A 14,725-nucleotide genomic window follows, 5' to 3' on the forward strand; every position below is an offset into this window, starting at 1 on the left:
GCTGGCCCATGTTGGCTTCAATGCTTCCCACAGTCTTGTCAAGTTGGCTGGATGTCCTTTGGGTGGTGGACCATTCTTGATACACACGGGACACTGTTAACCATGAAAAACCCATCAGCATTGTAGTTCTTGACACAAACCGGTGCGCCTGGCACCTACTAACATCCCATGTTCAAAGGCACTTAAATCTTTTGTCTTGCCCATTCACGCATACACAATTCATGCCTCAATTGTTGCAAGGCTTAAAAATCCTTTGTTAACCTGTCTCCTCCCCTTGATCGACCCTGATTTAACAGGTGACATCAATAAGGGATCATATCTTTCACCTGGTCAGTCTGTCATGGGAATAGCAGGTGTTCTTAATGTTTTGTACACTCAGTGTATGTATATACACATGAACTATGCCAGGAGACAATGAATAATGTCTGACAGGAACATCTAAATCCAGGAAAACATATAAAAAGTGTTGAACCACAATCCCATTGTGTAAGCCATTGTCACTTTCTTGCAGGGTTGCATATTGTGGAGGAATGTGATCAGCTCCACTGCTGGGAAATATGACACAAATATTACATAAATAAGTAGATATACATTGTTACAGAATACTACACAAACAGTGAGTTCCAAAAGTATTGGGACAGTGACGCATTTTTTGTTGTTTTGGCTCAGTAGTCAAGCGATTTGAATTTAAACTGATACAATGACTATGAGGTAAACATTTTCTACAACTTGATTGGAGTCCACTTGTGGTAAATTCAATTGATTTGAAATTATTTGGAAAGGCACACACCTGTCAATGTAAGGTCCCACAGTTGACATTGCATGTCAGAGCAAAAACCAAGCCAAGAGGTCGAAGGAATTGTCCATAGGCATTGAAGGTCCAAGAACAGAGTGGTCTCCATCATTCTTAAATGGAAGAAGTTTTGAAACCACCAAGACTCTTCCTAGAGATGGCTGCCCAGCCAAACTGAGCAAATGGGTGAGAAGGGTTTTGGTCAGTGAGGTGACCAAGAACCCGATGGTCATTCTGATAGAGCTCCAGAGTTCCTTTGTGGAGATGGGAGAACCTTCCAGAAGGACAATCATCTCTACAGCACTCCCCCAATCAGGTTTTTATGTTAGAGTGGCCAGACGGAAGCCACACATCAGGAAAAGGCACGACAGCCCGCTTGGAGTATGCCAAAAGGCACTTAAGGAACTCTCAGACCATGAGAAACAAGATTCTCTGGTCTGATGAAACCAAGATTAAAATATTTCGCCAGAATGCTAAGAATCACATCTGGAGGAAACCTGGCACCATCCCTACGGCGAAGCATGGGTGGCAGCATCATGCTGTGGGGATGTTTTTCAGTATCAGGGACTGGGAGACTAGTCAGGATCGAGGGAAAGATGAACAGAGCAAAGTACAGAGAGATCCTTGATGAAAACTTGTTCCAGAGTGCTCAGGTTCACCTTCCAAAAGGACAAGAACCCTAAGCACACAGCCAAGACAATGCAGGAATGGCCCAGCCAGAGCCTGGACTTGAACATCTCTGGAGAGACCTGAAAAAATAGCTATGCAGTGACACTCCCCATCCAAGCTGACAGAGCTTGGCAGCATCATGTTGTGGGGGTGCTTTGCTGCAGGAGGGACTGGTGTACTTCATGGCATCATGAGAAAGGAAAATTCTGTGGATATATTGAGGCAACATCAAGACATAAGTCAGGAAGTTAAAGCTTGGTCTCAAATGGGTCTTCCAAATGGACAATGACCCCAAACGTAATTCGAAAGTTGTGGCAAAATGGCTTAAGGACAAAGCAAAGCACCCCCACACCATCACACCTCCTCCTACATGCTTCAAGGTGGGAACCACACAACCAGAAGTCATCTGTTCACCTACTCATCCGTTCTCCACCAACGCCGGTTGGACCAAAAATCTAAAATCTAGACTCATCAGACCAAAGGACAGATTTCCACCGGTCTAATGCAAATTGCTCGTGTTTCTTGGCCCAAGCAAATCTCTTCTTATTGGTGTCCTTTAGTAGTGGTTTCTTTGCAGCAATTCAACCATGAAGAACTGATTCACAGTCTGCTTTGAACAGTTGCTGTTGAGATGTGTCTGTTACTTCAACACTTTGTTATTTGGGCTGCAATCTGAGGTGCAGTGAACTCTAACAAACGTATCCTTTGCAGCAGAGATAGCTCTGGGTCTTCCTTTCCTGTGGCGGTCGTCATGAGAGCCAATTTCATCATAGCGCTTGATGGTTTTTGTGACTGCACTTGAAGAAACTTTCAAAGTTCATGAAAAAGTCTGCATTGACTGACCTTTATGTCTTAAAGTAATGATGGACTGTCAAATCAAATCAATTTATATAGTCCTTCTTACAACAGCTGCTATATCAAAGTGCAGTACAGAAACCCAGCCTAAAACCCCAAACAGCAAGCAATGAAGGTGTAGAAGCACGGTGGCTAGGAAAAACTCCCTAGAAAGGCCAAAACCTAGGAAGAAACCTAGAGGAACCTATGAGGGGTGGCCAGTCCTCTTCTGGCGGTGCCGGGTGGAGATTATAACAGAACATGGCCAAGATGTTCATAAATGACCAGCATGGTCAAATAATGGCTCAGAAAATAATGGCTGTCATTTCTCTAAGCGTATTTGAGCTGCTCTTGCCATAATATGGACTTGGTCTTTTAACAAAGAGGGCCATCTTCTGTATACCACCCCTACCTTGTAACAACACAACTGATTGGCTCAAACACATTAAGAAGGAAAGATATTCAACAAATTTACTTTTAACCAGGCACATCTGTTAATTCAAATGCATTCCAGGTGACTACCTCATGAAGCTGGTTGAGAGAATGCCAAGAGTGTGCAAAGCTGTCATTAAGGCAAAGGGTGTCTACTTTGAAGAATCAAATCTAAAATATATTTGGATTTGGTTTAACACTTTTTTGGTTACTACATGATTCCATATGTTTTATTTCATTGTTGATGTTTTCACTATTACTCTACAATGTAGAAAATATGAAAAATAAAGAAAACTTTTTGACTAGTACTTTATATTTAAAATAGTATTATGTTTCTCCACAATAAGTGTCAAGGCACAATGGACCTCAGTTCCATAAAGAACCAAGGTCAACTTACTGGAGGTATCGTGTGAAAAATGGGTCACCCTGACGCTGACATTTAGGGAGACAATGGAATTTCCTTTTTCGCTCCCATTCAGAGAAACACATTTTTTCTTTCTCGAGCCACGCTGTGTTTTAACAACCTCTTCGCCTGGACCTTTTTAGCGTTTCCAAAATCTCTTCCCACGAATTACAATAATCTCTTCCTAAGAATATCCCCTTTCCTTGGAAGTGGGAAAGAGGAATTATTGCTTGCTTAAATATAAACAAGTGCTGCCGCCATGACCTGAGGTTCCAGTAGCGTTGGTTTACCACAGAGGAACAGAGTGCTGCTGTTCATTGGGGCCTTCCAGTGCCCGAGGAATGCTCAGCGAGAAGCCAGGCCGAAGTGAGGCCAAAGCTAACCTTTCCTCACATGATTTCCACCAGTAAACACTCTTGCTGGCCATTAATTGTCTGCCCCAAGTCAAAACATGAATGACATGCCACCTTGTTCTTCCTCTCTTAATCCTCGCAAATATCCGTTTACGCATGGATGGACAGAGGCAGTATTTAGGAATGTATGTAATTATGCATGCATGTTCAATAGACTGGTAACAAAAAGTGTCTGGAAATTTATTGGAGGGATGTGACACCGTTCTTCCACAAGAGATGCCATCATTTGTTGTTTTGTTGATGGTGGTGGAAAACGCCGTCTCAGGCGTTGGGTTGAGATCTCAATTGGGTTGATATCTGGTGACTGAGACAGCCATGACAAATGCTTCACATTGCCCGTTGGATGGCAGCATTATCAACCTATGGGTGCCAAAATAAATGGCCAAAGTAGAGGCCAAGCCCAGCATTTGTATATAACCTTAAGCATGATGGGATGTTAAATCCTTCATAAACTCAGGAACCACAAATGTGTGGAAGGACCTGCTTTCAATGTACTTTGTATCCCTCATTTACTCAAGTGTTTCCATTATTTTGGCAGTTACCTGTACATAGGGCCCTATAAAATCTGCGCTGCGGAGAACGAGGACAGAAACACAGAATCCAGACATTAAAATGGAATTCAACAATAGTCTAAAATGTATTGAACTTAGTAGGAAATCACCTAAATGTATTGAACTTAGGAGAAAATGCACTAATTTGCCATGACATGAACCAAATGCAGCAGTGATTAATAATTTCCTTCAACTTTCTGAAGAGGCAAAGGTGTGTCTGGTGTGTCCGTTTTTCTACCACTACCGTTTCCAAAAAGCCTTCTCAATTTAGTATTAACTACAAAGTAGTTTTTGCATCAATTTGCATCAATCCAGTGGACATTTGTTTTGCAAACTCTAATCACATGAGCGCTACAGAAATATCGCTAACCAAACAACAGTCTATGGCTGGTGCACAGTTGAATTAAAAGGTAACCATACCACAAAATGCATTAGACTTTTCCCAGACCTGAAAAGTAGTCTCCTGATATGGTGTGACTGACAGAGAAAACCTGAAAAGAAACAGAAACCTGGAAAAAACATAATGGAGAAAAAACTACATTTGGGAAAAAATAAATAGAATTGATTCAATCCCACTATAGGTTTCCATCCAATTGGCGACAGATTTTCATGCAAATATTCAATAAATCTGCATAAAGAAAATGTGAATTTTCCTACCAGTGGTGTTTCCACCAAACTGACTTGTTGCGGGTAAAAGTCAATGCGCGATGACGTAGCCCCCAAATTTTTCACATGTCGAATAAAAATCTAAATGTTCAATGTGTTTCCATTGCATTTTCCACTCTACCGATAGCGGTCAGAAAAACTGTTGCAAGCATCGATCATCATGTCACCAGAATAAGATCCTCAATATTTATTGGAAAGGAGCCTCGAGCGCATCACCTTGCACCACCCTGTGAAGTTCATCATCATTTATTTAATCTCCAGCCTAATAAACTGCATGCCATCCCAACGAGTCACATGACTGATATGCCATTTCTCACATATTACATTTTAGACACAAAAAGACACCATACCGAATGCTCAAATGATCGGTCTGCATTTAGAAAATTGTACCCGAAACATCCATTCTGCATCACATTTTGTGATTTTTTTTTATATGGCATGATATTACACAAAGTGTGGATGGAAGCGTGGTTAGAGTAGTGTAAAGAAGTCAAGTCCCAAGCAATCACCTGAGAATCCTAAACATTCATGAAGATCAATGATTCCGTCACGAATATACATTTTTCTGTCAGGTAGTGGATGCATGAGAAAGATTTATATCCTATCCACATGACTTCATTACACAGACAGAATCTCCTGTTTCTATAGCTTATGATGTACGGTCCTACCACAGACTACAAAAGGAAATGTCAATTGGGAAAGAAACAAAATGACAACGCCCCTAAAATGCATCAGTTCCATGGAGAAGACAGCAGGCAGCAGAATTGTAAGTTCTACAATGGACATTATAAATAGCACCTCATGATTCAGCCACAACTCTTTTGATGTGCACCCTATGCCGGAGACGAAGCCAAAACACACCTCCTTCCCTAGAACAGAACAGTTCTACAAGAAGAATATACAACTGTAAATACCACAGAGGAAAAACAAATGTACAAATTGTAGACCTTAGAGGAGAACTCAACATTGCTTTTGGGAACCAATGTTTAAGGAGGCACAAATCCTACAGCAAACTGGTTTCTTACTAGGTTATGGATTTAGAGGTTTGGAGTGCCTAAAGCATAGTGTTGAATATTGTGCAAGATAATATTTGATAAGATAATTAGTATTTACTAATTTTTGCTCTGATTAGGATTGTTGCACAATACAGAAAAGTTTACCTAGCGGTTTAGGGTTCAGATCTGAGATCGTTAAAATGATCTGTGATTTGTGAATAAAAACATACTAGAGTAGAAGTACTGTAAGCTGTCATCTTCTCTACCCTCATGACTTTCACATCCATAAATAAAATAGATTAATTCCCCATCTTAGAACTTCTGTAGTGCTTGGATGGGATTCTAAGCAATGAAAGTTGATGTTGGTGGGCCAGATTTGAAGGTTTTGGGATAACTATTCTCTATGGATTGACAGAAGTCATTGCGTAAATTATTCTGTAAAAGGGTACCAAAACCTTCAAATCTGTGAAATCCTTATTCTCCGTAAATCTATCTGCTTTATAACTATCACTCCCATGATATTTGACTTAGAGATAAAGGAGAAGAACCGAACAAATATCAAGTCCCATCTGGTCTTTCAGACAATGCCTATGGTCTATCTTGCATTGTATGAGTGATGATTATATACACTGACTGTACAAAACATTAGGAAAACCTGCTCTTTCCATGACAGACTGAACAGGTGAATCATATCAAATTTTATTTGCCACAAGCGCCGAATACAACAGGCCTTAGACCTTACCGTGAAATGCTTACTTACAAGCACTTAACTCTATTTCTTGAACTGCGTTGTCGGTTAAGAAAATATTTACTAAATAAACATAAAAAATCAAATAAAACATAACAATAAGATTGTAACAATAACGAGACTATATACAGGGGGTACCGAGTCAATATGCGGATGTATAGGTTAGTCGAGGTAATTTGTACATGTAGGTAGGGGTAAAGTGAATAGTCTGGGTGGCCATTTGATTAATTGTTCAGCAGTCTTATGTCTTGGGGGTAGAAGCTGTTAAGGAGCATTTTGGACCTAGACTTGGTGCTCCGGTACCGCTTGCCATGCGGTAGCAAATATAACAGTCTACGACTTGGGTGACTGGCCTTCCTCTGACACCGCCTAGTATACAGGTCCTGGATGGCAGGAAGCTTGGCTCCAGTGATGTATTGGGCCGAACGCACTACCCTCTGTAGCGCCTTACCCTCAAACCAAGCGGTGATGGTGCAGCTCAATGGTGCAGCTGTAGATCTTTTTAAGGATCTGGGGACCCAAGCCAAATATTTTCAGTCTCCTGAGGAGGAAAAGGTGTTGTGCCCTCTTCACGACTGTTTTCGTGTGTTTGGACCATGATAGTTTGTTGGTGATGTGGACACCAAGGAACTTGAAACTCTTGACCCACTCTACTTCAGCCCAGCCTGTCGGCCCTCCTTTCCTTGTAGTCCACTATCATCTCCTTTGTCTTGCTCACATTGAGGGATAGGTTGTTTCCCTGGCACCACATGGCCAAGTCTCTGACCACCTCCCTATAGGCTCATCGTTATCGGTGATCAGGCTGTTGTGTCGTCAGCAAACTTAATGATGAAGTTTGAGTCATGCATGGCTACGCAGTCGTGGGTGAACAAGGAGTACAGGAGGGGACTAAGCACACACCCATGAGGGGCCCCGGTGTTGAGGATCAGCATTGCAGATGTGTTGTTACCTACCCTCACCACCTGGGGGCGGCCCGTCAGGAAGTTGAAGAGGGAGGTGTTTAGTCCCAGGGACCTTAGCTTAGTGATGAGCTTTGTGACCTGTAGTCAATGAACAGCATTCTCACATAGGTGTTCCTTTTGTCCAGGTGGGAAAGGGCAGTTGAGTGCAATTGAGATTGTGTCATCTGTGGATCTGTTGGGGCGGTACGTGAATTGGAGCGGGTCTAGGGTTTCCGGGATGAAGGTGTTGATGTAAGCCATGACCAGCCTTTATGGCTACCGACAAGAGTGTTACGGGCTGTAGTCATTTAAACATTTTTTTATATTTTTTTTACCTTTATTTAACTAGGCATGTCAGTTAAGAACAGATTCTTATTTTCAATAAAGCCTTGTAACAGTGGGTTAACTGCCTGTTCAGGGGCAGAGCGACAGATTTACTTTGTCAGATCAGGGATTTGAACTTGCAACCTTTCGGTTACTAGTCCAACGCTCTAACCACTAGGCTACCCTGCAGCCCCGGGGTAGCCCAATTTAGGCAGGTTACGTTCGCATCATTGGGCACAGGGACTATGTTGCTCTGCTTGAAACAAGTAGGTACTACAGACTCGGTCAGGGAGAGGTTGAAAATGTCAGTGAAGACACTTGCCAGTTGGTCCAGTACACACCCTGGTAATCCATCTGGTCCTGCGGCCTTGTGAATGTTGACCTGTTTAAAGGTCTTGCTCACATCGGCTACCAAAAGTGTAATCACACCGTCGTCCGGAACAGCTGGTGCTCTCATGCATGATTCAGTGTTGCTTGCCTCGAAGTGAGCAAAAAAGGCATTTAGCTCATCTGGTAGGCTCGCGTCACTGGGCAGCTCGCAGCTGGGTTTCCCTTTGTAGTCCATAATAGCTTGCAAGCCCTGCCAAATCTGACAAGCGTCTGAGCCGGTGTAGTAGGATTCAATCTTAGTCCTATATTGACGCTCTGCCTGTTTGATAGTTTGTCTGAGGGCATAGAGGAATTTCTTATAAGCGTCCGGATTTGTGTCCCGCTCCATGAAAACGGCAGCTCAAGCCTTTAACTCGGTGTGGATGTTGACTGTAATCCAAGGCTTCTGGTTGGGATATGTACAGTGAGAGAAAAAAGTATTTGATCCCCTGCTTATTTTGTACATTTGCCCACGGACAAAGAAATGATCAGTCAATAATTTTAATGGTAGGTTTATTTGAACAATGAGAGACAGAATAACAACAACAAAAATCCAGAAAAACACATGTAAAAAAAAATTGAAATTTATTTGCATTTTAATGAGGGAAGTAAGTATTTGACCCCCTCTCAATCATAAAGATTTCTGGCTCCCAGGTGTCTTTTATACAGTTAACGAGCTGAGATTAGGAGCACACTCTTACAAAGGAGTGCTCCTAATCTCAGTTTGTTACCTGTGTAAAAGACACCTTGAGCCACCATATTATGGCAAGAGCAGCTCAAATAAACAAAGAGAAATTACAGTCCATCATTACTTTAAGACATGAATGTCAGTCAATCCGGAATATTTCAAGAACTTTGAAAGTTTCTTCAAGTGCAGTTGCAAAACCCATCAAGCACTATGATGAAACTGGCTCTCATGAGGACCGCCACAAGAAAGGAAGACCCAGAGTTACCTCTACTGCAGAGGATAAGTTCATTAGAGTTACCAGCCTCAGAAATTGCAGCCCAAATAAATGGCAGTAAGTAACAGACACATCTCAACATCAACTGTTCAGAGGAGGAGACGTGAATCAGGCATTCATGGTTGAATTCATGCAAATAAACCACTACTAAAAAGGACACCAATAAGAGGAAGAGACTTTCTTGGGCCAAGAAGCATGAGCAATGGACATTAGACCGGTGGAAATCTGTCCTTTGATCTGATGAGTTCAAATGTGTGATTTTTGGTTCCAATCGCCATGTCTATGTAAAACGCAGAGTAAGTGAACGGATGTTCTCCGCATGTGTGGTTCCCACCGTGAAGCACGGAGGTGGTGGTGTGATGGTATGGGATGCTTTGCTGGTGACACTGTTTTTGATTTATTAACAATTCCAGGCACACTTAACCAGCATGGCTACCACAGCATTCTTCAGCGATATGCCATCTCATCTGGTTTGCGCTTAATGGGACTATGATTTGTTTTTCAATGGGACAATGGCCCAACACACAGTGTAAGGGCTAGTTGACGAAGAAGGAGAGTGATGGATTGCTGCATCAGATGACCTGGCCTCCACAATCACCCAACCTCAACCCAATTGAGATGGTTTGGGATGAGTTGGACTGCAGAGTGAAGTAAAAGCAGCCAACAAGTGCTCAGCATATGTGGAAACTCCTTTAAGACTTTAGGAAAAGCATTCCAGGTGAAGCTGGTTTTTAACTACAATGCTGTTGATCCATCCTCAGTTTTCTCCTATCAAAGTAATTTAAAAACGAACTATTTTAAAGTCATCACTGGGCTCATGGTGAAATCTCTGAGTGGTTTTCTTCCTCTCCAGCAACTGAGTTAGGAAGGACGCCTGTATCTTTGTAGTGACCGGGATATACAATATCTGCTTTTTTAGGGGGCTGGACATCTGCCCATCCTCTTGACTCTGCAGGACACACAATACTTGCAGTCTCCCTCAAGTAGTGGCAGAGAGCAACATATTTGTCTCATCAACAACTGGACTCGCTCCACAGGAGGATGGTGACAGCTAAAAAAAAATTAAATTAAAAAAAATAAATAAATAAATAAATAGGTGGAATGGTATCAAATACATCAAACACATGGTTTCCATGTGTTTGCTGCCATTCCATTCACGTCGTTCCAGACATTATTATGAGCCGTCCTCCCCTCAGCATCCTCCACTTGCCTACTCATATAGTATCGCTGGACTTGTGGGCTGGTGCGCATGCCCAAAGTGAATTGTGTGACATTTGTTTCGTGTTTTTCATTGTTATTTACTTCTATTTGGAGAATTTATTGTGTGTTGTAATACTCTGCAGGTGGCATATGCAATCCATTCAGTCCTTTTACATGTAATACTGCTATATTCTGTATCTGTGCGTTTGTGCCTTGGTGTATTCATTCGGCTTGTGTGAATTCATTACCCGTTTCTGTCCCTTACAGAACCATTCTACTAGTTTTCCCACTTTTCATTCCCATGTACATTGTCATATACCTTTACAAACCATCCCCATGTCCATTGCCATATACCTTTACAAACCATCCCCATGTTAATCTTCTCGGAAACCAGTAATTTAAGTAGAGCCGGGTCGCTGTCTTTCAAGAACTGTCAGCTCATCTACCAAAGGGAACAGAGTCAATAAAGCCAATTGAAAGAATGTGGTAATTATAAACCAAATCCTGCCTGTTCCGCTGACAAAAATAAAAAAGGTCAAACAGACTAAAAAATAGCACCGTCGCTGACCTCCTTTTGCCATTAGTGCTCGTCAGGAACAGAAAATATTTCACTGCGCCGCAAGCCATTGCGGATTAATGAAGGGAAGAGCTGTTTGCTAAGAGTGAGGCGCACACAACTGCAACATGACAGGTTAAAACAGCAGCCTTCACTTCAGTGTATCTCTGGGCATTTGCAAGTGAAAGGTGTGGGTATGAAGGGGGCTCTATATATGTATATGTGGTCTGGGATGAGGACATAGAGAAAAAGGAGAGAAAGAGTGAGGGGAGGGGGGAGGATGGGGAAAAGGGGGGAGAGAGTAAAAAAAGAGAAAGAGGAGAGACTAATAAGATGCGAGGCATGGGATGTAAACAGACAGTGACAGCGGTGTGATCCAAAGTTGTGTGATCTTTCATGAACTAAATTGGGATTACTGCCACACCTCCTGCCAATAGAGCCTGACTGAACCGAGAAAGAAAGGACGGAAGAATCAGCGAAAAAGAGCCACTCTTCCAGCTCTTTAATCCATCTTTTATATCCAGTCGGAGGAGAGGAATAAGACATGGATTGAATCCAACCAGGGTCAGCGGGCCATGCTGTGTCTGAGAGTCTAGACGCCATCTGGGCCGAGCTCAATCTCAATCTCACCCAACACCATTAACACTCCACCACCATCCACCTCTTTTTGAAACCTTGTCTGATTGGATCGACAGCAGTGCCAGAGCGAGACAATCACACAGGTGCCTCAAACAGCAATCCAGGTCACGATCACAACAGCACTTAGCTATGAACGCAGGACAAAACAAACACGTCGAGAGAGGTTTACACATACAGAATAGCAGTGGCCGTTACATAATAGGTTATTATGTGAGGGAGCGTGTGCCGTTTATGTGCTCAGAGGAAAGATTACTTATGGCTTACCATGGGGAGCAGGGAGTAGCGAATGCTGAAGCCAGGCTCGGAGGGGAAGTACTCATCAGATCTGAATCTCACCCGGATCTGACCGCCTTTGGACATGTGGCTGGCGGGTACCTGGGACCCGCACCAGCGGCCCAGGATGGTGTCCTCGGACGGCTCCTCGAGCTCCACAAAATCATACCTGGAAAAAGGCCAAAGAGAAAGAAAGAACGAGAGAGACAGAGAGAGAAAGAAAAAGGAGAGCTTTGGCTCAATGTGTGTAGTCCCATGAATTCACATTGGAGATGAGACAAAGTGGCCATGTAATGAAAGCAAGCACTTAATGCATATACAGTACCAATCAAATGTTTAGACACACCTAATCATTAAAAGGGTTCTTCTTTCTACATTGTAGAATAATAGCGACGGCATCAAAACTAGGAAATAACACATATGGAGTGTAGTATTCAAAGAAGTGTTTAACACATCCAAATATATGTTTTTATTTTAAAACCTTCAAAGTATCCACTCTTTGCATTGATGACAGCTTTGCACACTCTTGGCATTCTCTCACCCAGCTTCACCTGGAATTATTTTCCAACAGTCTTGAAGGAGTTCCCACATATGCTGAGCACTTGTTGGCTACTATTCCTTCACTCTGCGGTCCATCTCATCCCAAACCATCTCACTTGGGTTGAGGTCGGCTGATTGTTGAAGCCAGGTCATCTGATGTAGCACTCCATCACTCTCATTCTTGGTCAAATAGCCATTACACAGCCTGGAGGTGTTGGGTCATTGTGCTGTTGAAGAAAAAATTGATAATCCCACTAAATGCAAACCAGATGGGATGGCGTACCGCTGCAGAATGCGGTGGTAGCCATGCTGGTTAAGTGTGCCTGGAATTGTGCCTTCTCTTTCATGCTTCACGGCGGGAACCACGCATGCAGAGAGCATCCGTTCACCTACTCTGCATCTCACAAAGACACAGCGGTTAGAACAAAACATCTCAAGTTTGGACTCCAGACCAAAGAACACATTTCCACCGGTCTAATGTCCATTGCTCGTGTTCTTACTGGTGTCCTTTAGTAGTGGTTTCCTTGCAGCAAATCAACCTTGAAGGCCTGATTCACGCAGTCTCCTCTGAACAGTTGATGTTGAGATGTGTCTGTTACTTGAACTCTGTGAAGCATTTATTTGGGCTGCAGTTAATTCTAATGAATTTATACTCTGTAGAAGAGGTAACTCTGGGTGTTCCTTTCCTGTGGCGGTCCTCATGAGAGCCAGTTTCATCATAGTGCTTGATGGGTTTTGCGACTGAAATATTCCGGATGGACTGACCTTCATGTCTTAAAGTAATGATGTGCTGTCATTTCTCTTTGCTTATTTGAGCTGTTCTTGGCATAATATGGACTTGGTCTTTTACCAAATAGGGCTATCGTCTGTATATCACCCGTACCTTGTCACAACACAACTGATTGGCTCAAACGCAATCGAAAGGAAAGAAATTCCACAAATTCACTTTTAACCTGTTAATTGAAATGCATTCTACCTCATGAAGCTGGTTGAGAGAATGCCAAGCGTGTGCAAAGCTGTCATCAAGACAAAGGGTGGCTATGAAGAATCAAAATGTTTCCATATGTGTTATTTCATAGTTTATGTCTTGATAATTATTCTACAATGTAGAAAATAGTTAAAATAAATAAAAGTAAAGCCTTGAATGAGTATGTGTGTCTAGTGTCACTGGGCAGCTCTCGGCTGTGCTTAGAGTCTCGCTCCTTGAAAGCGGCAGCTCTGCCCTTTAGCTCAGTGCGAATGTTGCCTGTAATCCATTGCTTCTGGTTGGGGTATGGACGTACAGTCACTGTAGGGACGACGTCCTCGATGCACTTATTGATAAAGCCAGTGACTGATGTGGTGTACTCCTCAAAGCCATCGGAAGAATCCCGGAACATATTCTAGTCTGTGCTAGCAAAACAGCCACTGGTGCTTCCCGCTTTCATTTTTGCTTGTAAACATTTGCCAAATGGAGGGCGAGGGAGAGCTTTGTACGCATCTCTGTGTGTGGAGTAAAGGTGGTCTAGAATTTTTTTCTCCCTCTGGTTGCACATTTAACATGCTGATAGAAATGATGTAAAACTCCCTGCATTAAAATCCACGGCCACTAGGAGCGCCACCTCTGGATGAGTGTTTTCCTGTTTGCTTATGGTGGTATACAGCTCATTGAGTGCCAGCATCAGTCTGTGGTGGTAGGTAGACAGCTACAAAAAAATACAGATAAAAACTCTCTAGGTTGATAGTGTGGTCTACAGCTTAACAGCTGAGAGAATGTACCTCAGGCGAGAAAAACCTTGAGACTTTCTTAGATATCGTGCACCAGCTGTTGTTTACATATATGCATAGGCCCCCGCCACGTGTCTTACCAGATGTTGCTGTTCTATCCTGTCGATAGTGTACAACCCGCCAGCTGTATTTTCTTAATGTTGTCGTTCAGCAACTCGGTGAAACATAAGATATTACAGTAATTAATGTCCCGTTGGTAGGATATACAGTGCCTTGCGAAAGTATTCGGCCCCCTTGAACTTTGCGACCTTTTGCCACATTTCAGGCTTCAAACATAAAGATATAAAACTGTATTTTTTTGTGAAGAATCAACAACAAGTGGGACACAATCATGAAGTGGAACGACATTTATTGGATATTTCAAACTTTTTTAACAAATCAAAAACTGAAAAATTGGGCGTGCAAAATTATTCAGCCCCTTTACTTTCAGTGCAGCAAACTCTCTCCAGAAGTTCAGTGAGGATCTCTGAATGATCCAATGTTGACCTAAATGACTAATGATGATAAATACAATCCACCTGTGTGTAATCAAGTCTCCGTATAAATGCACCTGCACTGTGATAGTCTCAGAGGTCCGTTAAAAGCGCAGAGCATCATGAAGAACAAGGAACACACCAGGCAGGTCCGAGATACTGTTGTGAAGAAGTTTA

General features: G+C 42.6%; 1 protein-coding gene across 1 annotated transcript in view; it reads right to left on the minus strand.

Annotated features, from left to right (window-relative positions):
• Window positions 1-14,725, minus strand: part of LOC139390722 (platelet-derived growth factor C-like) — an 82,931-nt gene that overhangs the window by 5,638 nt on the left and 62,568 nt on the right. The window contains exon 3 of the mRNA XM_071138041.1: window positions 11,760-11,937. Within this exon, the coding sequence (XP_070994142.1) occupies window positions 11,760-11,937 (178 nt within the window). The remainder of the gene's footprint in view (window positions 1-11,759; window positions 11,938-14,725) is intronic.

This window comes from Oncorhynchus clarkii, chromosome 31 (genome assembly GCF_045791955.1).
Source record: "Oncorhynchus clarkii lewisi isolate Uvic-CL-2024 chromosome 31, UVic_Ocla_1.0, whole genome shotgun sequence".
Lineage (NCBI taxonomy): Eukaryota > Metazoa > Chordata > Actinopteri > Salmoniformes > Salmonidae > Oncorhynchus > Oncorhynchus clarkii.